Source organism: Typopeltis vanoorti, chromosome 19 (assembly GCF_054136105.1).
Source record: "Typopeltis vanoorti isolate ZY-2024b chromosome 19, IOZ_Tvanoo_1.0, whole genome shotgun sequence".
In the NCBI taxonomy this organism is placed as follows: domain Eukaryota; kingdom Metazoa; phylum Arthropoda; class Arachnida; order Uropygi; family Thelyphonidae; genus Typopeltis; species Typopeltis vanoorti.
The window spans coordinates 82,365,903-82,393,284 of NC_143567.1; the positions used below are offsets into that span (position 1 = coordinate 82,365,903).

A 27,382-nucleotide genomic window follows, 5' to 3' on the forward strand; every position below is an offset into this window, starting at 1 on the left:
GAAACCTTCCAACAGTCTTTAACCTAACCAATATAATAGCCATATTAAAAACCCAACAAGCCTCAAGATCAAGCAGAGATCTGTCACCCTATTGCCTCCGCATCTGCTGTTATAAACTCCTCGAAAGACTTCTCCTTAACGGAATTGGACCAAAAATATCTGAAGTTATCCCTATTGAGCAAGCAGGCTTTAGGGCTCAACGTAACCCATATGGAAGCAGGCTTTCAGAGAGGTTTGAAAACTTCTTTTATGTTTGTTGACCTTACTGCCACATACCACATGGTATGGAAAGAGGGGTTACTATACAAGCTGATATGTCATACCATGCCAATTCATCATACATTTATTGATAACATGCTTTCTGACAGGTTCCTTCATGTGGAACTAAGAAACAAAATGAGCAAACTGAGAAAGCTGAACAATGGGCTTCCACAGGGCTCTATTAGCACCAGTCTTATTCAACTTATATGCATCTGATCTACTGACAGCTAGGTCAAGAAAATTTGCTTATGCTGATGATATAGCCTTTGCCACCCAACATGAGAACATCGAAATAACTGAAGATATTCTCACAAATGACCTCAGAACCATTGGAGAATACTTTCATAAATGGAGACTAACACCAAACCTCAATAAGACCAAGGTTAGCTCTTTTCACCTAAACACCAAATTGGCAAATAGGAGACTTCAGGTCAGCTTTAACAGCACAATGCTGTGGCACCAAGATTTCCCTAAATATTTGGGTGTTATCTTGGAAAGAACACCATCTTTCAAAAGACATCTGGAGAATATCTCTTTAAAGGTCAGAACCCATAATAACATCATACAAAATTGTGTGGTTCTACATGGGGGTTCTGCTATTACACTGCGATGTTCCACACTTGGCCTGGTCTATTCTGCAGCAGAATATTGTTCACCATATGGCTAAACAGTCCTCATGTTAAAAAAAAATTCGACACACAAATAAATGCAGTGGTGAGGACAATAACAGGCTGTGTCAAATCCACTCCCCTCTACTGGCTTCCAACTTTGAGCAATATATTGCACCACCGAACTTATGCAGACAAGATGCTCTATTTAAAAGAGTACAAAAAAAACAAACAGCAATCCCCTTTACCAATACACGAAGACCTCCCACATATAAATATAAATCGCCTTAAATCCTGACAGCCTCCACTAATACTGGCTGAAGAACTAGTAAATAGCAATTTCAACATTAATTCAAAATGGCTAGAAACTTGGAAAGACAAATTGCCACCAGACTTAAACAAGTATATCCTTCCCAACCAAATCCAAAAGGGATTGAGCCTCATGTCATCTATGGGAAAGCTTAAATAGGATATGCACAGGACATAGTATCTGCACAGACAGCTTACACAAGTAGGGAAGATCACCTACACCCCATTGTGACTGTGGAACCATAAACCAAACCATCCGGCATATTGTAGAAGACTGCAGCATAAGAGCCTATCTTGGTGACCTGAGAGACTTTTTTTGAGGCAGATCCTTCAGCTCTTTAGACTGGCTAGTTGAACTAGACTTAAAATTTTAGTGACCTTTTTACCTGATATGTACATTATCTGTCTCATTTTTATTGTCTGTACAAATATATTTATATATTTTGATGTCATGGTTTATTATTATGCCTTATGCTAAAAAAATCATTAGGAGTGCACTGTCATTTATATTTTGATTAGACATACACTGTCTAATCAAAATATAAATCTCACCCCTGTTATTTCACAATTGGCCTGCTAATCCTGTCAGGTGACACTCATATCACACTGAAATCCAGCCAGTATATATATGATACTGAAAGTATGTAATATACTGTTTATTTGGTGTTAATGATCATCATGGGCAAGGGATATGATCAGACAAACTGCAGAAAAGGTGATGGGTTGCAATATCCAAGAAACTGCCACTATTGTAGTCGTTATGAAATGCTGTAGTCATGACTGGATGTCTACAGCATTACAGATGGATCAGGTGGTAATTAGTGATTGTTTTACTAGAAGGTGGAGGTGTTCCATCAGAATAATGTGCCATGCAACATTCCGGTATCGTTTGAGAGTGAATCACAGAACATAACATCAACTTTGAGTTGTTGTTGTTATGGCTGCTTAACTTGAATCTCTTAGAATATCTATTAGAAAAAGCAAAAATGAAGAGTAAGAAAGTAAAGATTGTGAGTCTGCTGCCTCTGTATGATAGGATGGAATTGAGAAGGGCCATAATTGTCAATGAGAAGATTGTACAGAAGGAATAGTGTACAGTTTATAAATGTGGAGTGAATTTGGTGGACGTAAGGACTTGTGTATGACTGATGGAATGCATTTAAATGGTTTTGGAGTTAGGTGCTTGGAGAAAGTGTAGTTCAGTGAGAGTTTGGAAATGCAAAACCAGGGAAACTAGAGATAATTAGGAGGGAAGTAATCAAGCATGTGTCTAGCCACCTCTGGGATAGATAAGTATGAGTGCAAAATGATTATGAAGAGATGGGTGCAGTTTCCCAGGTTTCGAATCTGAATGGGCACGTAATGACATTATATAAGGGTAACTGTGGGTCAAAGGGATGTTGAAACATATGTGTACAAATGCCAAAAGCATCAGAAATAAAGGAGGTCTTTTTAGCATTGGCCAGCTCAACTTGGCCAAAAATTATTGGCATCCACAAGACAATGATGTAGTTACAGGGATAAAACGTAAGGGATATTGTATTTTCAGAGAAGATAGAAGAAATTGGGCAGGAGGAGGGGTGTTATTAATGAAAGTTGAAGAACTTCAACCAACAAAAATAGAAGTTAAGGAAGACTATAGGTCTGATGGTAATGGTCCATTCAAGGCTGTCTGATGTGAGCTAGAGACCAATAGGACAAAATATTGTTGGCACTGCTATAGATCTGGGGATCCAGAAGAAAATGTGGATGACTTGCATCAGCAGATTATCACTGAGAGTGCAAGCTGAGCAATTATCATGGGAGACTTCAACTATGATGATATAGATTGGAAGGAAGAAAGGGCACATGGCAAAATGTCAATGGAATTTACACAGTGATTAAGGGATAATTACCTGAAACTTCATGTGATGGAAGGGACCAGGGTTTGAGTGTTGGATCTGGTAATGGCATCGGAAAATCTACTGCAGTAGTTACTCTACCTCCGATCAGGGAAAGTGATCATGCAGTCTTGTCCTGGGAGGTTGTTCAACATGTGAAAATTTCAGTCAAGAAAGGCTTATGCAGGACTGCAAAGCTGGTGATTATAACAAACTTAGGAGGCAACTTGGAGCAGTGCCACGGCATAGGAAACTACGTGGAATGAATGTCATTAGTGCATGGGAAGTGGTCAAGGATTGTTTGAGTGAGGCAGTATTAGAGTGCATACCCAGTGTCAGGAGGATAAATTGAGTAGTGATTAAGTGGATGACTAGCAATATAAAGCAGGAGCTACAAAAAAAAAAAAAAAAAAAAAAAAAGAAGAAGAAAGCATTATGGAAGGAATATAAGCATCAAGGTGATCAGCATGCCCATGAGCAGCATAAAGCACAAGCAAGGAGGGTAACCAGTACGGTAAGGAAGGCTAAATCGATTAGATTTCAAGAGAAAATTAGCCAAGCAGGCCAAAGCATATCCGAAAGATATTTTTTGCTATGCAACAAGTATGAGAAAGAATGATTATGGAAAGATAACTTTACTCAGTGCTGATGATAGAAGTGACAGAAGCAGAAGAAATAGTTCAGTTACTAAGTGATCTTTTTAGGGTATATTATCCAGGTTGACTTTGCAGTTACTGAGGTGACCGAGACTGATGTAAGCTTTGAAGTAGATGAACAGGAGCTATTCCATATATTAAAAAATATCAGCATCAATACAGCAGTGAGCCTGGATAGCATATCTGCTTGTCTGCTATGAGAATGTGCAAGTAAACTGACCTCGCCTCTGACAAAGTTGTTTAAATCTCAACTCAGGCAAGGTTCCAAGGGAGAGGAAAGAGGGTAAGAGTTTCATTATATAAAGATGGCTCCAAGACAGAAGTAGCAAATTATAGACCAATTAGTATCCTTGCAGTGGTGGTTAAAGTATTAGAAAAGTTATATTTCAATGTGTAATACTCATTTAATTTAGTTTGTGAAATTGTTTAATGATTTGTTTAATGTTTAATGAAATTTAATGTTTAATGTTTGTTTAATGAAATTGTTTAATGATCACGTGATGCGGTGATTCCAGGGTGATTTGAAAGCAAATCCCACTAGGCATTTTCATGTGTGTTCAAATACCACACTGGGGCAAAGAAACAGAAAAGTGAGCTGGTATATGTGTGCCAAATGTGGCATAGCCTTATGTGTACACCCCTGCTTTCAAAATTACCACACACTACTAAAGTATTGAAATATTTTTGGGGAGGTGTTTCTCACTTGAAGTTGTGTGTGATATTATTTGACATGGAATAAACAAATAAATTTCAAGATAATTGGACATTCCTAACTTGAAAATAAAATTTCTATATAACAGTCTTGTTCAGTGACTTCAATTTATACAAGAAAACAGTGCAAAAATGTGTAATACATTATAGTAACTATTCATATTATTATAAAATATTTTATAATTGTGAAAATAACTCAGCAAGGAGGGTCATACTGGTTATTTAGTATTTCAGCAGTTAAAAGGTTAAAAATGAAATTCAGGAAAGGGTGGATAGGTATATATGATACTTTATAGGGAGCAGCATGACTTTATAAAGTAAACTAGTACCATCAATATGATACAAAATTTGTAATCTTTTCATCCCAAAGTGCATAACCTTGCATTTTACAACATTGAATTGACAACCATTGTCCTTTGCCCACACTGCCAATTTTAAGTCATCTTGTAAGATATCTACATTACCTTTATCACTATTGCCCTCCCTAGTTTTGCATCATTGGCAAACAACTGAATGTTGGCCTTTGGTCCTGCCTCAGTAATTTATTCACCTTTTTAATAAGGTGACAGCAGAATTAGATAAAGGAAATGGCTATACCATGATGCTGCTGGACTTTTCAAAGGCATCTGAAAGAATACTGTATGGAAAACTATTACATAAGTTGGAGCAAATGGGAATGGATATGAGTCTGGTGGCATGAATGGGGGTGGCTGATAAAAATCAGAGTGTGGTGTATGGTGGAGTGGAATCAAGGCAAATGAGGGACTAGTGGAGTATCCCAGGCTGTACTAGGACCATTACTCTTTAATTTCTGTATTAAGGATATAGCAGAAGATTCAAAGAGGAACATTCAATTGTTTGCCAATGATGCAAAACTAGTGAGGGCAATAGTGATAAAGGTAATGTAGATATCTTACAAGATGATTTACATAAATTTGCAGTGTGGGCAAAGGGCAATGGTTATCAATTCACTGTTGTAAAATGTAAGGTTATGCACTTCAGAATGAAAAGATTACTCATTTCGTATCATATTGATGGTACTAGTTTATAGGAAGTTGATGAGGTTAGAGGTTTGGGGGTGATAGTTGAGAGATTTGCAATTCAGAGGATATATTGCAAGAGTTGGGAAAATAGCTCAGAGGATAGTTGGATGCTGAAGAGCACATTGACAAGTAAAAATAGGAAGGTTATTATCCCTCTTTATAAGGCTGTGATTTGGCCACATGTTGACTACTGTGTGCAGAGATTTGGTCATCTGCATTTCTTGGGATTGGGAAATGGTGGAGAAGATTCAGAGACTGGTGACAAGTTTGTGGAATGGTCCATCTGAGGATAGACTGAGGGGGTGTGGGTTGCAGAGTTTAGCTGACAGGTGGAGGAGAGGGGGATATGATAGAAACTTATAATTTACTAAAGGGACACTATAAAATTGGCACAGAAGAAATTTTTCAGTACATTGGAGAGTAGGGGAAAAACAAGGGGTCACATTTGGAAGCTGTCTAAGAGTGTGGTTAGTAAGGGTGTGCAGACTAGGTTCTTTTTTTGGAGCATGGTAAATGAGTGGAATTGTTTGCCAGAGGCGGTTGTGAGTGCCTCATCAGTGAATTGGTTTAAGGAGGTGTATAATAGGTATTGTGTTAAATAATAGGGTGCGTCTCCCATGATGAGTCTTTTGCCTCCATGGAGTGCCCATATAAATAATAATCTGTTCTGTAAGATCATAGGATTCAAATACTCCATTTGAATCTTCTATGCTGAACACTTGCAGGCTCCCTGGAAAGCAATTCTGATATAGTACAGCAGCAGCCTCATCTACAGCAATGTTGAAAGGTCGTATAGGCAGTGGCATAGCTAGGTTTTTTGGTGCCTTTAGCAAATTTGTAACTACTTGCCTGTTTTTTTAGTGTGACCGTTTCAATAAGTGGTAAAATCTTTCATTTGCACCCTTAAGAACTGTCCCAGTGCATAACATTGTATGCCTCTGCTTATATAGAATCCATGCCATGTTGTAGTGGCACACAGTAAATGTGGGAACTACAAACTTTTACAGCAGTGATCATAATATTTTGACTGGATATACAATTAAGCTACATTACAATACACTCAGTACACTGGTGCTAATTTGATCAGCTACTAACCTTACTAGCCTGACCTGTATTAAAAAAATAGTCACTCCTTAACTTACGATATGTGACCACTCATACTCACAATGGCTATTCCATTAACATGTTAATTGAATACCACCTCACTCTTGCAATTTATGGACCAGGATATTATTGCTGTCTTCAAGACATATTATTTAAGAAATACATTAGCTCAGACTGTTGCTACTATTGAAGGTCAGAAAACCCTTTGAGATTTTTGGAAGGAATATAATATTTTTAAGATTTGACATGGTGTGAGGTGACAGTAAAGTATATGGACAGTTTGGAAGAAGCTAGCTACTAAAAATATATGTTCATACATTCACAGGATTTGCACAAAGACAAGCGTTACAAGAGATTGACGACAAGATGGCCATGCTCTCAAAAGAGTTAGAAGTTGACATTGAAAATGCATAATATTTGTTGGAAACTGTGAAAAGTGCTCTCGAACAAACACTTTATAGAGCTAGAAGCACCAAAAATTGCAGAAGAAGAAGAAAAAAGAAAAACAAGAAGAGGAAACTGAGTTCACATAAAAATAAAGTTTGTAGTGAAAAAATTGGTAGAGGCATCTGCCTCTGTTAATAAAGTATTTTGGTTGTTTCAGGAAATGTATCCCAACATGAAAGATTTAGCAAAGTAGAAGACTCATGCAAGCTGCAATCGATTGCTACGTGAAATTTATATAGCAGGAAAAAAAGGGAGCCTGAGCAGACTAAGTTGGATGAAATGCACACATTTTTTAAGTCCACTCCTGTTGTCACATTATTATTAAGAGAGACCGTCAGGGACTCATCGAGGCAGGCCACATACTACATGCATCAGCTATCATACTTATTTTTGAATTCATTCATTCTGCTTGCACTCACAACATCCAATGGCAATCCATTCCAATCACACACCACCCTATTAGAAAAAAATCTAGCCCTCACCCCATAAGAAGGGGGTGAGGGCTATTTGTTCTCAGCTTCCAAAGATGCCATCTTGTCCTTTGTCCACCCTCCATAAATTGAAAAAATTTCAACTGAAATCCTGTATGATCCTTTCAGAAGTTTGTCAGTCTCAATCATATCACCCCTCTTTTTCCTGTTTGCTAGTGCTAGTGTCTGCAGTCTACAAATTCTCAATCTGTCTTCATAATCAGTATTACACAATCCTGATATCACTTTTAGCATTCCCCTTTGCACTCTCTCTCCACTATATCAGAATCACAACGCAAACTAGGTTTCACAACATAAAACTATTTTTACCTGCACACAATAGTCCAAGCGAAGTCTTATCAAGGCCTTGAAAAGTAGCAAAATGACATTCTTATCTTTACAGTTGCAATTACAACATTGCAATTATCTTTTGAATTGTATCTGCAATCTTTGCTACATGGGCACCCTGAACTTCAACTTCCTATCTACTAACACTCCAATATCCCTGGCCTCATCAGTTTCTTTTAGCATAATCCCACCAATATAATACGACATTGGATATCTAATCATGCCAAAGTGAATGACTTTACATTTACTGATATTGAACTGACATCCATTTTCCCATGCCCACAATTCCAGCCTATTTAAATCATTCTGCAATACTGCATATCTAATTAAATAACACTTTAATAAATATTTCCGATATTTCGGCAAACGTCACGTTGCCATCTTCAAAAGGAACTTACAAATAAGGCACGTGCACTTAGGCACCACAATACAGTAACTGAGAATGAAGTGAGGAAGCTATTGTTCTCCTCAAAGTCCTGATGGTGCCCCCCCCCTCCCCTAGTAGGCTATGTAGGTGTTCTTGGCAGTTGGGCTGAAGGTCTGCTGATGTAAGCCTCCCAAATTTGGGACAATCTCATGCAACCAAATTTGTTGAGGTTTGGAAAGTTTCTTAGGGCTGAGGCTGATTCCATGAATAGTCTTTCGAATTTGAACTTGCTGTGGTATATTATTGTAGCTTTCTTCCACCGTATTCTGTGGCATGTATCCAGAGCAATGTTTGCAAGAGCCGAGTGGCTGTACTTGTGAAACTGGTGTAGTCCTTGTGTTCCGAAATTCTGATATTCGCTATCCTGCCTGTTTGGCCAAAGTAAGACAGTTTACAGCTGCAAGGGACCTGGTATACACCAGGTAGGTCTAGGGTAGTGATGGCGAACCTTTTAACCCAGGTGTGTCAAACATCTTTTTTTTTTAAATATTGCCGTTGTTGATGTGCCACTTGCATACATGCATTATAAATTAAACTACTTAATCATAGATGGTGACTTATACATATCACATTAGGCTATTTATTTAATAGGACATTGATATACAATCTATGAATTCATATTATACAATTAATTTAATAAACTGAAATTATTGAAATTAGTTTTTTCATCAGAATACGAATATTTTTCAACATCCAAGGTGTGTCACCTGAAACCCTCAAGTGTGTCAGTGCTGACACGTGTGTCATAGGTTCGCCATCACTGGTCTAGGGGAAGTGGTTGATCTTTAGTGGAGCGGATAACGGATGCCAATTTTCTGCATGGTCTACAACAAGAAGTCACGTCATGTTTTTTTAAGATTTTGGTAATTTTTTCGGAGGTCCCTTGGATGTAGGGAACGGTGATGGATTTAGAGTAATCCTTGTTGTGAAGGGGGAGTTGTGGTTTGTTGATTTCAATATTTTTTTTTGATTTTATGGGGGGGGGGGTAGCCATTGGCTGAGAAAGTGTTGAGGATGTGATTTAGTTCAGTGTTTTATGGACTTGTTGTTTGAACAGATTAGTTTAGCCCTATAAACTGAGAAAACCAGGATTTCATCAGGTTGGCAGGTGACTAGTGTGTCTAGGAAAGGGAGGCTGTTGTTTTCCTCTTTTTCCAGAGTGAACTTGATTCTGGGGTGTTGGTTGTTTAAGTGTGTTACAAAGGAGAGGAGTATATCAGAGCCATGTGGCCAAATAGCAAACACATCATCAACGTAGCGAAGCCATATAGTTGGTTTTTTTTTTGTAGGGCAGAGGCTAAGGCTTTTCGTCAAAGGTCTCCATAAAAAAATTGGCCAAGGGTGGGGAGAGTGGTGAACCCATGGCTGTCCCCTCCATTTGTTTGTAGAATTTTCCCTGCCAAATGAAATAGCTTGAATTCATTGTGAACTGAAATAAGGCTGATTAGCTCTAAAGTTTCCTTGAATGGGACATTTGTGAATAAGGAGGAGATGTCGAAGCTGACCATTATGTCAGTATGTTGAGTGTAAGGTTTTCTATGCTGGCTTTGAAATGGGCTGAGTTTTTTTATGTGTGATGGTGTGTTGCCAGTATAGTGTGTGAGTGCTTTGGCCAAAAGTTTAGCTAATTTGTACGTGGGGGAATCAATGCCATCCACTATGGGACGTAATGGCACATTTTCTTTATGTATTTTTGAGAGTCCATAAATATGGGGGGGGGTATAGAGTTAAATGGTTTTAATCTGTTAATAACTTCTACAGGCCAAGAAGTGACCTTCTTAAGGAGCCTGTGAAGTTTTCTGATTTCTGAGTTGGTGGGATTGTATTCTATTCTACATTCTTGTATTCCAAAATTCTACAAACAAATAGAGGGGACAACCATGGGTTCACCACTCTCCCCACCCTTGGCCAATTTCTTTATGGAGACCTTTGACGAAAAAGCCTTAGCCTCTGCCCCACAAAAAAAAACCCAACTATATGGCTTCGCTACGTTGATGTGTTTGCTATTTGGCCACATGGCTCTGATATACTCCTCTCCTTCGTAACACTTAAACAACCAACACCCCAGAATCAAGTTCACTCTGGAAAAAGAGGAAAACAACAGCCTCCCTTTCCCTAGACACACTAGTCACCCGCCAACCTGATGGAACCTTGGTTTTCTCAGTTTATAGAAAACTCACCCATACAGACAGGTACATTCACCAACAATCCCTCCCCTTCACAACAAAGTGGTAAAAACACTATACAACAGGGCTAAACTAATCTGTTCAAACGATAAGGCCCTGAACACTGAGCTAAATCACATCCTCAGCACTTTCTCAGCCAATGGCTATTCCCCCCCCCCCCATAAAATAAAAAAAATATTGAAACCAACAACCCCCCCCCCCCTCCCTCCTTCACAACAAGGATTACTCTAAATCCATCACCATTCCCTACATCTGAGGCATCTCGGGAAAAAATGACCAAAATCTTAAAAAAAACATGACTTGACCTCCTGTTACAGACCATACAGAAAATTGGCATCCGTTATCCGCTCTACTAAAGACCAACCACTTCCCCTAGACCTACCTGGTTTATACCAGGTCCCTTGTAGCTGTAAACTGTCTTACTTTGGCCAAACAGGCAGGGCAGCAAATATCAGAATTTCGGAACACAAGGACTACATCCGGTTTCACAAGTACAGCCACTCGGGTCTTGCAGACCATGCTCTGGATACACACCACAGAATATGGTGGAAGAAAGCTACAATAATATACCACAGCAAGTTCAAATTCGAAAGACTATTCATGGAATCAGCCTCAGCCCTAAGAAACTCTCCAAATCTCAACAAATTTGGTTGCATGAGACTGCCCCAAATTTGGGAGGCTTACATCAGCAGACCTTCAGCCCAACTGCCAAGAACACCTACATAGCCCGCTAGGGGGCATCAGGACTTTTAGGAGAACAATAGCTTCCTCACTTCATTCTCAGTTACTGTGTTGTAGTGCCTAAGTGCACGTGCCTTGTTTGTAAGTTCCTTTTGAAGATGGCAACGTGACGTTTACTGAAATATCAGAAATATTTATTAAAGTGTTATTTAATTTATATTCTTATATACGTTGTCAATTCCTTAAGTGATTTAGTAATGCATAACCAACGTATAAGCTTGTATACGAGAAGTACTGCATATCAGCGGCATTCCTGATTACCCTACCTATCTTTGCATCATCAGCAAATAGCTGTATGTCGCTTGTCAAATCCTCCAATATCATTAATGTATAAATTGCATTACAGTGGACCAAGCACTGATCCTTGTGGTACACCACTTGTTATTATTTTATTTTATACATCACGTCTAGACTTGATATAGGCCTAATCCTTTACAAGTGTTTTAACCTATGCCTGTTCTAGTTATCATTGTAGTCATTGTCCGGTGGAACGCCATGCCACCAGTATGCCCTGTAGGTCCCTCAAGGAAAGAACGTTTATATCCTTCGGAGTAAGCCCAAGCTGTTTTAAGTCTTTATAGTGATCTGCGTTCCATATGCCATGTAAAGAGATTTTGGCGCTGGTAAACCTCGGAGTTGCCCCATACTCCTCCCGTTTCATACCAACTAGATCTTGGTTATTCTTATACTAGTTTACCTTATTATTATGGCTATAGGCTAGTGGGTGCCCTGTTCCCACCACCTGGTCATCAACTACCCAAATGTCACCATCTCTTTTAATCATTAAGTCTGGCTTACCAAACCCCCAGAGGTCCTATAATGTGGTTCCACTGTGGTCTCCCAACCATTGTTCTTAAAGCAGTTGTTCAGAATTGAGACCACGACATCATGCCTCCGCATGCGGACCCCATGGGTGCAGAAGCAACACTGGACTATATGAGACAATGTCACACTGTAGTCGCAGCCAACCCTACAATTTGAGTCGTCACCACCCCATCGAGCTGTGCGGGCTTGAGTTATATTAAATCTTGCAGACTCACATCCCCCATATACTACTTTTTGATATTTGTCAGTCAGCCATCCTCTTATCCACGCTAATATTCTATAATGCAAACCCATATTTTCCAATTTATGCAACAGTTTACCATGCTGTATTCTGTCAAAAGCCTTAGCAAGATCGAAAGGTATCATGGTATCCATCCCCCTTGTCTAGTTCAATGGTAACATTGTTATAGAATGTGAGCAAGTTGCTAAAACATGACCTTCCCGTAGTAAACCAATGTTGCTCGTTGCAAAGTAGAGATTCACTGTCAACCCATTTCTGAATACAAGCCCTAACCAATTTTTCCAAAATCTTCACCACCACTCCTGAGATACTAATTGGTTGATAGTTGAATACATTGGTCTTTGCACCACTCTTGTGTGATGGGATTACCATAAATTCTTTCCATTCTTCTCTGTTCTGAGACTCATCATCCTTTGAAGATATGCTTCAAAGATGAACTAGAAAAAAAAACAATACCATAAATGTGAGCAGCATGAACCAAACATCTCTGGCCTCCAGAGCTAATGTAATCCACATCCACCGAATCTTCCACACCATAAATACATCCACTTGCTCTGTATATTACATCAAAAAACAAATCTACTTACTTTCCTGACCTAAAAAAAAAAACAAAAAAAAAAACACCTCTCTCCCACCCTGGCTCTTAATTAAAACACTCAACGAGACCAATTCAATAACACCACCCTACCCACAACCTCAAAAATAAACCCACCTGACCTCTATCCTCAAAAAACACATCAATATATGGAACCATGTTCATCATGAAAAATAATAATGCACACACTTGTAATCTACAATTTGTAATTCAATATTCATACATTCTTTTTGAAATTCGATAGTTTCGAAACGAAATTGTTTTCTTTTCTTCCATGTGATGGCACACTCAGCCAACCAGTTTATGCAAGTTTATCAACGAGTTTATTAAGCAAAACCAGATCACATGGTTTTGCTTAATGTTGTGGCTAGCTATCAGAGAATAGGCTATAATTGTAAAGTCATTCCACAGAAATTTTGTGTTACAATTTGTACATTATATTATTACACTATAAATTTAGAGTAAAATTAGTTAAAAATATAAGGAAACAGACCACATTTCAGCATTTAGGCAATCATCATTAACTTATGATTTTTGACTTATGATGAAATTGCTGGAGTGTAACCTTGTTGTAATTCAAGGACTGACTATGTATACAAGATAGAATCTTGTTTTTTATGCGGCTGGGGAAAGTTTGTCATTTTATCCACTAATTTTTAGACACTGGTGTCCAAAACCTTAGGATGAATTCTATTTCCAAAGATTATATTATTCTATTTCCAAAGATCAGACAAATCAGCTTGTGGCAATTTGTATAACTGACAATTTTGAGTAGAAAGTGGGTGCACATTCAGATTTTCGAATTGCGCACAAAGGAATCACATGATAGCACTCAAGAGGATAAAAGGCTGTGCTAAGCGAATTGTGTTTAAAGGAAGCTCTTTTAGTGAAGGAATAAAGTTGCAAACTTAGATGTTTGCAATTATAATGTCTTGGATATGTCATCAAGATGATTTCTTGATGACATATGTCATCAAGCTGAAATGTGGTCTGTTTTCTTATATTTTTAACTAATTTTACTCTAAATTTATAGTGTAATAATATAATGTACAAATTGTAACACAAAATTTCTGTGGTATGACTTTACAATTATTGCCTATTCTCTGATAGCTAGCCACAACATTAAGCAAAACCATGTGATCTGGTGGGTAGTATGTTAGAGATGTTACTGGTGATGTTCCTAACATAAACTGGTTGGCTGAGTGTGCCATCATGGAAGAAAAGAAAACAGTTTTGTTTCGAAACTATGTTAGGTAACTAACATTTCTCCAAATTCCCCTTCTAGAAACCAACAAGACCTTATCCTTGCTCTGATGGAGGAGTGAGCCAGTTTGCATCAAGACTTCCTGAATCACTTGGTGCTAAGCAAGGTACGATGCTGCATTGCAATTCGGAGTAGACATATTCAATACTAAAATGTCTCTCTGCATAGTTTCCTGTAAGCATTGTACATTAATTCTTTAACTATGTCCTTAGAAAAATTGTACGGAACTGTTGCCAAAAACATATTGCAATTTAATTTGTACAAAATTTATAACACAATTTTTTTTGTAATATAATTTATTATTATGCTGGCAATAGATTTATGTTCATGCTCAACTGTAGTCATGAAAATTTTGTCATATACAGGTAAAAATGTAGTTTGTGCTTAGCTTTTCGACACCAGTGTAGTAACATTAGTAGTTGCTGTGGGTCTTATTGTAAGGCGTTTATATCTAAAATAAGGGCTGAAGTTATTACTATCTAGTACTTAGAATCCTGGAGATGAGTTTCTGAAGACTTAAAAAGTTCTAAACCTTGACCTAGACTCCTATAATTTAAATTAAAAAATATTGTTAGCCTCTTAAAACAGAAGGTGCAGGTTGAAATGTAAAGCCAGACATATTCTTTAGAATTAGTGGCATAAGTTGGGCAATTTTCAAGCCATCGTTACTTCTTGAGATAAATTGATTGATAGAATCTCACTTGCTTCATTAAATTTGTATTCATATTTGTTTTTAGTACAATGCAAGAACAGTAGCCTTTCCAGTCAGTTTTATAGAGAGTATCCATGCCATAATCAAAAAGACTCAATTTTCCATAACTGAATCTGATACATTTTTTACTTATTTATTTATGTATTTATTGGAATCATGTGTCTTGTTTCACCTATATGTGCATCTAGAACTTGTTTGAATCAAATATATCCTCCCATGGCTCAATATGGTGGCATAGTAGGAAGAGGATTCTTGGAGAGTTGACACTTTTAACCTTGTTGTGTGTGGAGGGGGGGGGGGGTTCAAGTGCCATTAATTAAGTTATTATTTGTGTAGTATTATGTTTATTTGGATATCTCTTTAACCTACCTACTGGCCGAGGTGGATGAAATAGTGAGACCAAATTGCACTTCTTATTCATATTATTCAACGGATGTTGCAGAATTGTATCCAGATTTAATGTATGAATTGGCTGTGGTTTTACTGTAATCTGTTTTATTTTAACATTTCATGACAGTGCCTTGTATATCTCCTTTTGTCCAAGAATGGTGTTAGGTAACTAACATTTCTCCATTCATTCTTTCTTTGAACAGCTAGTCTACCAAAGTATTCTCAAATCTGTTTTCTGCTAGTCATGAATTGGTCTGTTTTCTGGTTCCTGTATATCATCCTGATTGCTTTATTTGTGTGTGAATGTATTTGGGGAGGAGAGGGTGACTTTGTTTTCTTACAATTCTTTAAATTCAACACTTTGCGAAAGCATTTTTCCTTCCTACCTGTAATTGCCAGTCTGGTTGGCTGAGTGGTTAGCATGCCTGTTCTCCAACCAACGGGTCATGCATTCAGATCCTGGCATGGATGTTTGTGATTGTTTAGGTGAGAGATGAATTTGTGTGTGTATGTGTGAAACACATACATACACAAAAAAAGTTTCATGTTCAGTCTTCAGAGCAGGGTTTTTACACAATTCAGAAATCCTTTTTGTTGGTTACTCATGCCATCCCTAGCTTTTAAAGCTCCTTAGCTCAGTTAGTATCGACAGTGTCCTATGGTTGGAGAGATCTGGATTTGAATCCTGTAGGAAGAATCCATTATAGGAGTTTTTCAGCTGAAAGTTAGTAAGCTGGTCTCGTTCAAAAAGGCACACAGATGTGGACTGTCATCAAGTTTTTCGTGCTGCAAAAAATGTCTGCAGCAACTGTGATTCACCAAACTTTCTGTGAGACTTTATCTGACTGTGCCCCAGCATATCCAACAGTTGCCAAATAGGTGGCCAAGTTTAAAACTGGGCATCCTGAGACATCAGATGCTCCCAGGTCAGGAAGACCTTCCACAGTGATCACACCTGAAAACATTGATGTAGTGCATGCCATTATCCTTGATGATAGATGAATACCAGCCAGAAACATTGCAAAGACTATGGGGATATCCAGGGAATGAGTTAGGATCATTATCCACCAACATCTGGACATGCAGAAGCTCTCAGTGAAGTGAGTCCCCAAATGTTTGAATGCCAACCAAAAGACAGAATGTGTGTTGTAATCTCAAGGGATTTTGAGTCATTTTGAGAAATCGGGTTCAAATTTTTTGGCTCATATTGTGACTTGCTGAATCATGGCCTCATTACTGACCTAGAGACCAAACAGCAGTCAATGGAGTGAAGACACAAAGGTTCTCCATGGCCAAAAGGTTCTGAACCCAAAAGTCAGCAGAGAAGGTTCTTGCCATTGTCTTTTGGGATGTGGATGGCATAATCCTTACAAGTACCTCAAAATAGCTGAAACTCTTGCAGCAGTTTTTGTTTATTCTGAAGGAATTGAAGGATATACTGAAGGAAAAATGCTGCAGGAAACTGAGCAGAGGCGTGTTTCTTTTGCAGGACAACACACCTGCTCACACTGCTCATGAAATCCAGCAGACAGTACACAACTTGGGCTTTCACTGTCTGCCTTCCCTGCCCTATTTGCCAGACCTGGCCCCATCTCACTATTTCCAAATTTAAAGAAACACTTGAAAAGAACAAAATTTACCATAGATGAAGTTATATCTGCAGCTCAGGACTGGTTTGTGCAACAAGGGAAAGACTTTTTCCTCAGGGATTGCAATTCCTTCATAGTGATTATCTCAACTTTTCATCACACCCTTGTAAGTACCACTAATGATGCTTTATTTATTTTTTTCTCCCTTCACTGTTATCTTATATAAAATTTTTACAGAAAGAAAGATATAAGAGCACATTTTATTTTGTTTGTGCTGAAAGCAATAAACATAACTTTAGATTTCAGGTGTCCCACAGCAAACGTAGAGTTAAATGTCTGTTTTTATCTTGAAACATGCAACAATGAACACATCTCATGCTAGAGCTAATAAGCTATATTCTGTTGAGGACTGTGAAGAGTATAAAAATACAGCATACAGTATTCATTTTAGACAAATCATGAACTCTACAACGTGTTATAAATAACTATTTTAATTTCCCGACGTTTCAACCTTCATGTCAAATAATAATAATATTAAGATCTGGAGTATATATATACAGAGACAAGCTGAATTACATTCTCAGTATGCTAAAGAGACAATGATTTGATCAACGGTTATTCTACTGGCATGACCTCTAGTGAAAATAGAATAAAATAAAAAAAAATAATAAAAATAATTAATTACTTAAAAAAACTACATCAAAGCTAATTCTATTTAAGATAGCATCACAGAAACATTCTTTCATATAGATAGTTTTCTTAAGTAACAATGATGTCCTAATTTAACATGACAATTGTTATATTAGATTTAAGATTCTGGATTACCTACGGTCCTATTTATAGTTAACTTTTAGGGAGAAAGGTTAAGTGGGTAGAATATGTGCCTTCCATATTACTGGGATTTTTAGACCATCATTATTGTTAAAATTAGGATGGTTGATAAGAATCTCATAGGCTTCCTTAAATTTATTATTATTATTATTACGGGTATCTCCATGGAGTCAGTAGACTCATCGCGGGAGACCCAAACTAGCAAAACAATATCTGTCATATCTCTTCTTGAATTCATTTACAGACGAAGAGCTCTCAACTAAGTCAGGCAATGAATTCCACTCATTCACCACCCTCCAGGCAAAAAACCTTGTTCTGACACCTTTATTAACCACACTCTTCTTTAATTTCCAGGGATGACCTCTTGTTCTTTCATCACTATCACACAGCTAAAACATTTCCCCTGCATCAATCCTATAAAAATCTTTCAGTAATTTAAATGTTTCTATCATATCCCCTCATCTTCGCCTATCGACCAATCTCTGCAATCCACAAGCTCTCAATCTATCAATGTAGGAGTATTTTTTACATCACTCACCAACTTGGTCACTCTCCTCTGAACCCTCTCCCAGTCTCCTCATCTCCAAGGAATCCAGGTGACCAGACCTGAGCACAGTAATCCAAATGTGAAAGTATCAACGCTTTATAAAGGGGAATAATAACCTCTTTATCTCTGGATGTCAGTGTGTTCCTCAACAACCAAGTAATCCTATGTGCAATCTTGGACACCTTAGCAATGTGTCCTCTGAACTTCATCTCCCTATCTACCAACACCCCTAAGTCCCTAGCCTCATCAATCGCTTGGAGTGTAGTACACAGCTGGTAATCTTTTAATCCCAAAATGCATGACTTTACACTTTTCCACATTGAACTGATATCCATTATCTTTTGCCCATTTTACCAGCTTATTTAAATCATCCTGCAAACTTTCAACATCAGCTTGAGTTTTTATTGTGCTATCCAACTTTGCATCATCAGCAAACAACTGAATATCTCCCTTTAAGCTATTTCCTATATCATTTATATACAAATTAAACAACAATGGCCCAAGCACAGAGCCCTGAGGCACACCACTGGTCACCTGCCTCATTCCGGACTTGGCTCCTCCATACACCACCTTTATGGTATCTCTCCCTGAGCCATTCTCCTATCCACATCACCAATTTAATATCCATTCCTATCTGCTCCAATTTGCGTAACAGTGTTCTATGGGGTATCCTGTCAAAAGTCGTGATAAACAACAGGTGATTTTCCAGTCAATTCTATGTAAAGTGTTCAGGGTATGATCAGAAAGGCCAGCTTCACCAGAGTTATTATATTTAATGTGCCATTTATGTTCCTTTTGTCTGATAGGAATTGTGCATCCTGTTTCCCCAATGTCACACAAAAATGTTACAAAAAAAGGCTTATCATGTTATATTATAGAGTAGATATATATATATATATATACTTCAGATGACGACCTTAATATGAAGGTTGAAACGTCGGGAAATTAAAATAGTTATTTATAACGCATTGTGGAGTCCATAATTTGTCTAAAATGAATGCTGATCACCGTGTACCACTAAAAGAAAGGACAGTATATAGTAGTAGAGCAGCTAAGTGTGTTTGCAAGAAAATTGTTGTATGTTTCCATTGTAACTACCATGTTTTCAACATGAGTATAGCATAGCAAAACAGCATCAAATAAAGATAGCATTCTACCTTTATGTTAGGTCTTCTCCATATTATTATTCATGACACCTCCAAGGAGCCCGAAGACTCATTGCAGGAGGACACCTATTGTACAACTCTCCATCTCCACCACTACACCGAACCTCTATTACCAATCATCTACATCAGTGCCATCTACTGCCCACCACAGCTAGTATTTTTTGTCTGTAAATTGCATATGTTCTGAAGGGCCAATTTGTCTGTATGTGGGATGAAAAACCCGAGTTTCCGGGAGAATAAAACCCTGCTACCTCCGTATGATATTGGCTAAACTCACCTTCGATTGAAATTAAAATAGTTATTTATAACAAGCTGTAGAGTCCATAATTTGTCTAAAAAAATGAATGCTGATCACCGTGTACCTAAAAGAAAGGACAGTATATGGTATATTTTGCATCCATCTAAACAATTGCATTCCCCCCCCCCAAAAATGCAAGGATTTACAAAATCTAATGCTTGACATCTATGTGATAGAATGTGTTAAAGATGTTGAGAAGCAAGGAAAACATATATACAATATATACCTATATTGTTTATATTAGTTACATCTGGAAATTCAAGGACGCTTTGGGGAAAGTTATGCTTCCCTGTCCAACACAATCCAAGGATTTATATTAAACCACGTTTGGTTCTCTCTCATCAGTCATCTGGAGACCATGCATTTATGATTTATGATTGAATAATTTTTCATCTCAGCAATAACTTGTGAATGATATTGCTACTACATACATATAATTAACTGTTCTTATATTTTATTATATTGTTCAAATGTTATAGTTGGCTCTGATTTTAGCACCTTCATTTATGTTTTTTATTTTGAAGAAACATACAACAAAAAATACAAATCCTTGTGGAATTAATAAACAGTGCTTTTTCCTTTTTTCTGCTTGATTAACTGGATAATTTCAGCATGCACGCACGTGCACACACTCACACTTTTAAACCTTTTGGATTTTTCAATTTCTTGATATAAAGCCCCAGGTGTGTGTGGGGGGGGGATAGCAAAGGTAATTGTTTCATATTCTTAAATGTTCTTCACATAGTAACCCCTGTTTTCTTCAATAAAGGTAATCATTAAAATCTGTCTTTAATTATTACATTGATCATGCAGAACATTTAAACTATATTGACGTTCTGTTTTAAGACTTAAAAAAAAAAAAAAAAAAAAGAAATATGTGTATTTTTTTTTTTCTTTACACAAATCAAGTAACCATTGTAGTTATGTTAAACTTTTTTAGTTGGAGTTCTCCAATCTTTAATACTGAGCATCAAGTAAGGATTCTCCTGTTTCGAGAAAGTGACTCTAGAGTAAGAAAGCTACTGTTTGATTCAAAGTCTGTAAGAAAGAAGTTGCCTGAACAGAGATCACCACAAAAAATTACTAGTCTTGTAGGAATAAATTCAGCTAGATATGGCAAACCCATGTTAGTAACACATGAAAAGAAAGAAGTAGAAGATCCTGGTTTAATATATGAGGTAATTTGTTTCTTTTCAGATTTTAAAGCAGTTATAACTTTAATGTGCGCATTAAATTTTGTATTGATTTACAAAATGAATCTCTTAAGGATCTTGTTTTTTTTACTTTAGCCAAGCATTAGCCAACAAAAGTTTGTATGTGACATAACATCATGATTAAGCTCCTTGTATGCAGATGACTTCCCATCATAATTGTCTTAGTGCCCCTTAATGCATAGCACATTTCCTTTTGGAAGTAAATATTTGGATTGCTTAACTGTAGTGCATTTGGTAGAATAACAAGATAATGCATTTGATTGGAAAAGATGAGTTTGACTCTTGTCATGATGAGAGGAATCTTTATGTGAATTTCTTCATTTGAAGGTGAGTTATCTGATCTCAAACAGAGGTAGAAGGGGACTTTTTCTTCCAGAAACTTTGGAGTTTCATCCTACATACAGGCAAATTGACTAAATTAACACACACACAAATTAAATTAATGGCAACAAATTATATTCTTATGGGATACTAAGGCAATTAATGTGAAACCATTAGCTTCTATATAGCTTAGTCTGCTTACACTGGATAAAGGATTAAACAAGAACATAATTTCTTGGCATTTTTAATTTTATTTTTAACTAACTGGGTGGTAGATGCCATAGTGCATGAATTAGCATATTAGTGAATGGTAGATGATATAGTGTCGATTTTGGATTAAAATAGCATAGCTGGTAGGTTGTTTGGTGTAGAATGCCCTCCTACGATCAGTCCTTGAACTTCGTAGATGTGTCATATAATAATAACATTGCTAAGCATTATGAGATGGGCATCCACCCACCTGGCTTCAATCTTTGAGATCTCATCAGTGGTAATAAGTCGTATTTCCATATACAAGTAGAAAATGGTGTATCATCATATTTGACAAAATACTTTGGATAAGAAATAGTAAGAGCAATTTTTTTTCCATGTAGTTACAAAATAAATTATACTACACAAAAAAATTTACATTCATGTTTATATTGAAAAGAATAACATGTAATAACATGTAAGAAAGTTTTAAAGCGAATAAAAGTTAAGCAGCTCTCAGATGTGAACTGTAGACTAAAATACACAAAGATTATTGAAGAAAAAATGAAAGAGTTTGAGAACAGGAATCAAACCATGGAGATTCAGTGGCAAGCCTTGAAGAAAGCCCTGATTGATTCACCTAGAGAGGCATGTGGTGAAGTTGTCTGCAAGGATAGAAAAGTTTTATCTTCATGCTGGACACAGGAAGTTAAAGAGGCAGTGAAGGAAAAGAAGAAAGCATATCAAGAGTTCCTGGCAAATAAGTCAGTCTAAGTCTCTCTTAGAGACTACAGAGACAAATGCAAGAATGCTAAACACTGTGTAAAACTAGCTAAACTAAAGTCATGGGAGGACTTTGGCAAGAATATAGAAAATAAATATCAAGAAGGTGGCAAAATATTCTGGAGGTTGTTGAAGAAGCTTAGGAATGGAGGAAAGAGTACTGTAAAAGGAGTTAGATATGATAAAGGTGACATGAAAACGGAAGAAAAAGATATCCTTGAAGTATGGAATAATTACTTTGAAAAACTGCTAAATGAAACATGCAGTGATGACAGCACAGTGGTAAAAAACACTGACCAGGCATGCAGTCAGGAATATATATCCATACTTGAAGTAGAAAAAGCCATCAAAGGCTTAAAATGTGGAAAGGCAGCAGGAGTAGATGATATTCGATCAGAAATGCTGAAGTATGGTGGTATAAAAGTCTTACAGTGGGTGCACTGCATAGTTCAGAAAGCCTGGACAGAGGGACGAATTCCTGATGATTGGAGTAGAGCTCTCATAGTACCCATATATAAAAAGGAAACAAAACTGAATGTGAGAATTACAGAGACATATCCCTTCTGAGTGTTCCTGGCAAGATATATGCAAGTATACTTGAGAAACGGTTGAGAAGAATTGTGGAAGAACAAGCTGGATTCAGGTCAAATAGAGGTTGTCAGGATCAGATATTTACTTTACGACAAATAGTCGAGAAAGCATGGGAATATAACAAAGATCTGTATTTAAGTTTTGTTGATTTGGAAAAGGCATATGACAAGGTGCCAAGAGAGAAGCTATTCAATACGCTACAATTATATGGTGTCAATGGATATTATATCAAGCAATACTTAGTCTTTATTTAAGTCAACAGTAAGAATCGAAGGAAGTACAGGAAGATGGTTTAATGTTAAATCTGGTGTGAGACAAGGATGTACATTATCCCCTCTGTTATTCATTATCTATATGGATCACATTACGAAGGAAAGTGGTATTAAACATGATATCAAAATTGGAGATGTTAATGTTAGCTCTTTGCTTTATGCAGATGAAAAGTATAAATAAATTGTAGCGGATTTATTTATACTTCTAAATAAATCCGTTACAAGTCTGCAAGATTCTCTGACTAAATTGAATAACTGTTGTAATAGATATGGTATGAAGGTCAGCAATAAAAAGACAAAGACAATGAAAATAGGCAGAATCATTGAAAATGTCAACTGTGTTGTGAATGGAGAACCTGTGGAACAAGTAAAACATTTCAGCTATTTAAGCACGATTTTTAGTGAAGATGGTAAATTAAATATGGAAATAGACAACAGAATCAACAAAGCTGATATGGTACGAAGTCATTTGAATAAATGCATATGGAATAAGAGAGAAATTAGTCGGAACACTAAATTAGCTGTATACAAGACAGTGTTCAAACCAGTTTTAACTTATGGATCTGAGAGCTGGGTCAGAAGTAAAACACTTGACCATAGACTAGAGACCGCAGATATGAGAGTCCTGAGAAAGATTAGGGGCATGAACAGATGGCATCAATGGCAATATCATATTAAAAATGAGGATATTAGGAAAGAACTTGACATTGTCAGCATCCAGGAATGCGTTAGCAGAGCTAATCTCAGGTGGTATGGTCACTTAAACAGAATGGGTGAAGAAAGATTAGCAAAAGAAGTGTTCTCTGCCATGTTGGCAGCAAAATGACCCAGAGGAAGACCAAGATATAGGTGGATTGATACAGTACAAAGTGCCTTAGGCGATAGAAATATAAGATCTGGAGTCTTGACAAGTAACAGACTGATTTGGAGGAAAATTGTAGATAGGAAGTTAGTAATGATGTAATTTTTTTCATGTAGTACTATCATATCCTGTACACCCCTTGAGGGTACATGGCAGGAATTTGATGATGATGATGGTGTTTATATTGAACCAACAAAAGTTTCTACATGAAGTAACAACTAGAATAGAAACAGATGACTTTATATCAAATTGTCCTAGAAGTCCAAAACTAGCATACCTCCTTTCACACATTTTTGTCAAGCATTATGGAACGGATCACTACCCAGATTGATTTCAATGTTTATTTAAGTCTCAGTAGTAACTAGACTTGTTAGAGATAATGGCAGTTAAGTTAATGGTAGAACTTATATTTCCATGTACAAGTAGAAAAATGATTTATTGATTAACAAAATTCTCTCAAGGAGAGATAGTTGCTAGTTTTTTCAGCCAGTTATGAAATAATTTATACTTGATAAGAAATTATATTCTTGTTTGTATCTTATACCAAGAAATTGGACAAATTATATTCTAACTCAATTTTTCATGTTAGGTAATCTCACAACTAGGCTACTTGTATGTGGAGGCAATGACTTCTCATCATATTTCCTTCACAGCCATTCCCATAATGCTTGACAATATTCACATCCAAGAGGATTTGTGCTATGCATTATGGGATACTAGGACAGTTTGATATGACTTTTTCTCCATATACAAAGTGGCCTAATTGGGAAGTTATTGCACATGCAAATTTTTGTTGGTTCATTCATGGATAAAGGATAAAAACAAGAATGCACTTGTCAGGTATAACTTACTTTGTAACCACTTGAAAAAACACTTTGCTTTTCCAGTACAAATCCTCTATCTTTTATTTCTAAAAAAAAATGAATAGTTAGTGTTTACATGTAATGAAATTTACAACTATTATTACTTATCTTCATAAGTAATAATAGTTGTAAATTCATAAGTTTTACAATTTCTAAATTTCTTTTAGGCTTGCTTAGCAACATGTCTAAGCATTTGTTAGAATTGTTTTAGAAATCTTTTATTTATAAAAAAAACGAATAGTTAGTGTTTACATGTAATGAAATTTACAACTATTATTACTTATCTTCATAAGTAATAATAGTTGTAAATTCATAAGTTTTACAATTTCTAAATTTCTTTTAGGCTTGCTTAGCAATATGTCTAAGCATTTGTTAGAATTGCCTATCAACAATTCTTCTTTGTTCCACGTAGTCTTAACTAATTCAATCAAATTTTCACTTAAAAGTTCTCTATTAGTGTTCTTAGTTTACAGTATACACAAATTTCTTATTCTTCTAAGCAATTTTTAACATAGAATGAAATTCTTTACATTACCGGATCCTTTCAGATCTCATGTAGATCTGGATTACTTTACTGTATAGTTATCGGCCGTCTTTTGTGCCTGGTGATGCACTATGCTTTTCTTTGAATCATTTCCGGACTGTGGCGTGCTGTCTACCGCTCTGCAGGATATTTTCTTCGTTCTCCTCGATGGAACTTTATTCGAAGGCTCGATTCTGCATAGGCTGTCGTAACACGATCATCTTCGCTTGGAAATCCCCAAGCATTCTCAAGAATAGCCCTCATCATCCGACATCACTGTAGTCGACCCACCGCTCTCAAACGAATCCCCCTGACAAAACTCCTAAAACTGGAATCCAGGAACTGAAGAAGAAAAAAGCCCTGTAATATGGTATGCATCGTCTTTTATTCACCTTTTTTTTGGGCGCCCTCTATTCGATGTGTTTTTTACTCACGAACCCCATCGTTCATGCCCCTTGGGTGATCCAACATTCTCCCTAATCTGTTAGGTTACACTATTCCAGGTAGTCGTTCTGATGTCACTTTCCACGTAGGTACAGCCTCCATCGCTACGCTCAACTCGTACAGATTATACACGATTATTCCGGATTACTACTTATTATCTTTCTGGAAATTTCGTAATGTACTAGACAGCTTAATGGGATTTGCAAATAACTTAACAATTCACTTACATAATTCTTACTATTCTGACACAAAATTCTCTGCTTCTCATTTCAGTTATATAGGAATAAACTTCAATACATGGCACATAACATAAAGAAATTTCTCATAATATTAGCTGATGTGCATGTATCTCCTTAATTAGTAATATTTATCATGTTAAATCCTGAATGAATGATTTCTTTGCAAGATTCCTTCATTCAGGATCGAACATAAACAAATGAGGATGGACAGGCAATTTAGCCGACCAAATTGTATTCTTATTGGCTTAAACCACAATATAAAATAATGGTACAACATGACAGAATTTCATGTCAGCTGGGGGCGTCTTCCAGTTAAAGGCCCCATTGTTTTTGTCAGGGAACCAGGGCGAACAGTGAAAAGTCAGCTATTTGAACAAATCCCGAAACACACCAACTCGAAATCACCAGAGTTCAAGATTGGTGCTATCAGCATAATAAGCCTGAAAGGCAAAGAAATGTAGCTAGCTGAGGAATTGGATAAGTACCAGATTGATATAATAGGAGAGAATGAAACAAAAAAGACAAAAACTGGTGAGATCTTTCTGAACAATAAATACAAAATGTTATAAATAGATTTCGGTATTGTAACCACATCTTTATTAAGATAAATAAAGATAAACAAACCCGAGAAGTTTCGTATGTCATTTGACCTACATCTTCAGGGATTACAGGTAATTAAAAGTTTAAACACAAGAAATGAGAAATTACTCAAAAGTCCATTAGATGTTGTTATGGCAGTCTAAATGTTCATCCAATTAAAAAAACCGAATGTAGTATCTATACATACATTAATGTATGCTATGTTTCAACAATGCTGGATGTTGTCACGTTCACTCTGTCCAAGGTCTGACTTAGGTATATTTTTTATGAATGCTGACCAAACTTGGTGTAGAATTCGGCCTTGGTTTTTGTAGCATTGCATTGGATTCTAAGCATATTTGCAAGAAAATTCAAGCTTCCTTGAATTTTCTTGTGAAACAGTTTTTTCAATATAAGACATGTTCATTTTATGCCAAAGGACATGGACTAGTTATTACTAACACAATGTTCCAACATAAAAATGTGCACAAATTCACATGGAAAGAAGAGGTAGGGAATAAGAAAAGTCTCATCGACTATGCTATTGTTGATAGTGATGTTTTCTTACTGGTGCAGCACACTAGAGTGTACAGAGGATTTGAAATTGGAAGTGATCACTATTTAGTCTTGAGCAGGATAAAATTGAATTTCATATTGAAAAGAATAACATGTAAGAAAGTTTTAAAGTGAATAAAAGTTGAGCAGCTCTCAGATGTGAACTGTAGACTAAAACACAAAAATTGAAGAAAAAATGAAAGAGTTTGAGAACAGGAACCAAACTTTAGAGATTTGGTGGCAAGTCTTGAAGAAAATCTTGATTGATTCAGCCAGAGAGGCATGTGGTGAGGTTGTC

General features: G+C 36.7%; 1 protein-coding gene across 1 annotated transcript in view; it reads left to right on the forward strand.

Annotated features, from left to right (window-relative positions):
* LOC150096300 (folliculin-interacting protein 2-like) overlaps positions 1–27,382 on the forward strand; it is a 165,876-nt gene that overhangs the window by 18,538 nt on the left and 119,956 nt on the right. Inside the window, exon 3 of the mRNA XM_090409025.1 lies at positions 20,590–20,827. Within this exon, the coding sequence (XP_090265151.1) occupies positions 20,590–20,827 (238 nt within the window). The remainder of the gene's footprint in view (positions 1–20,589; positions 20,828–27,382) is intronic.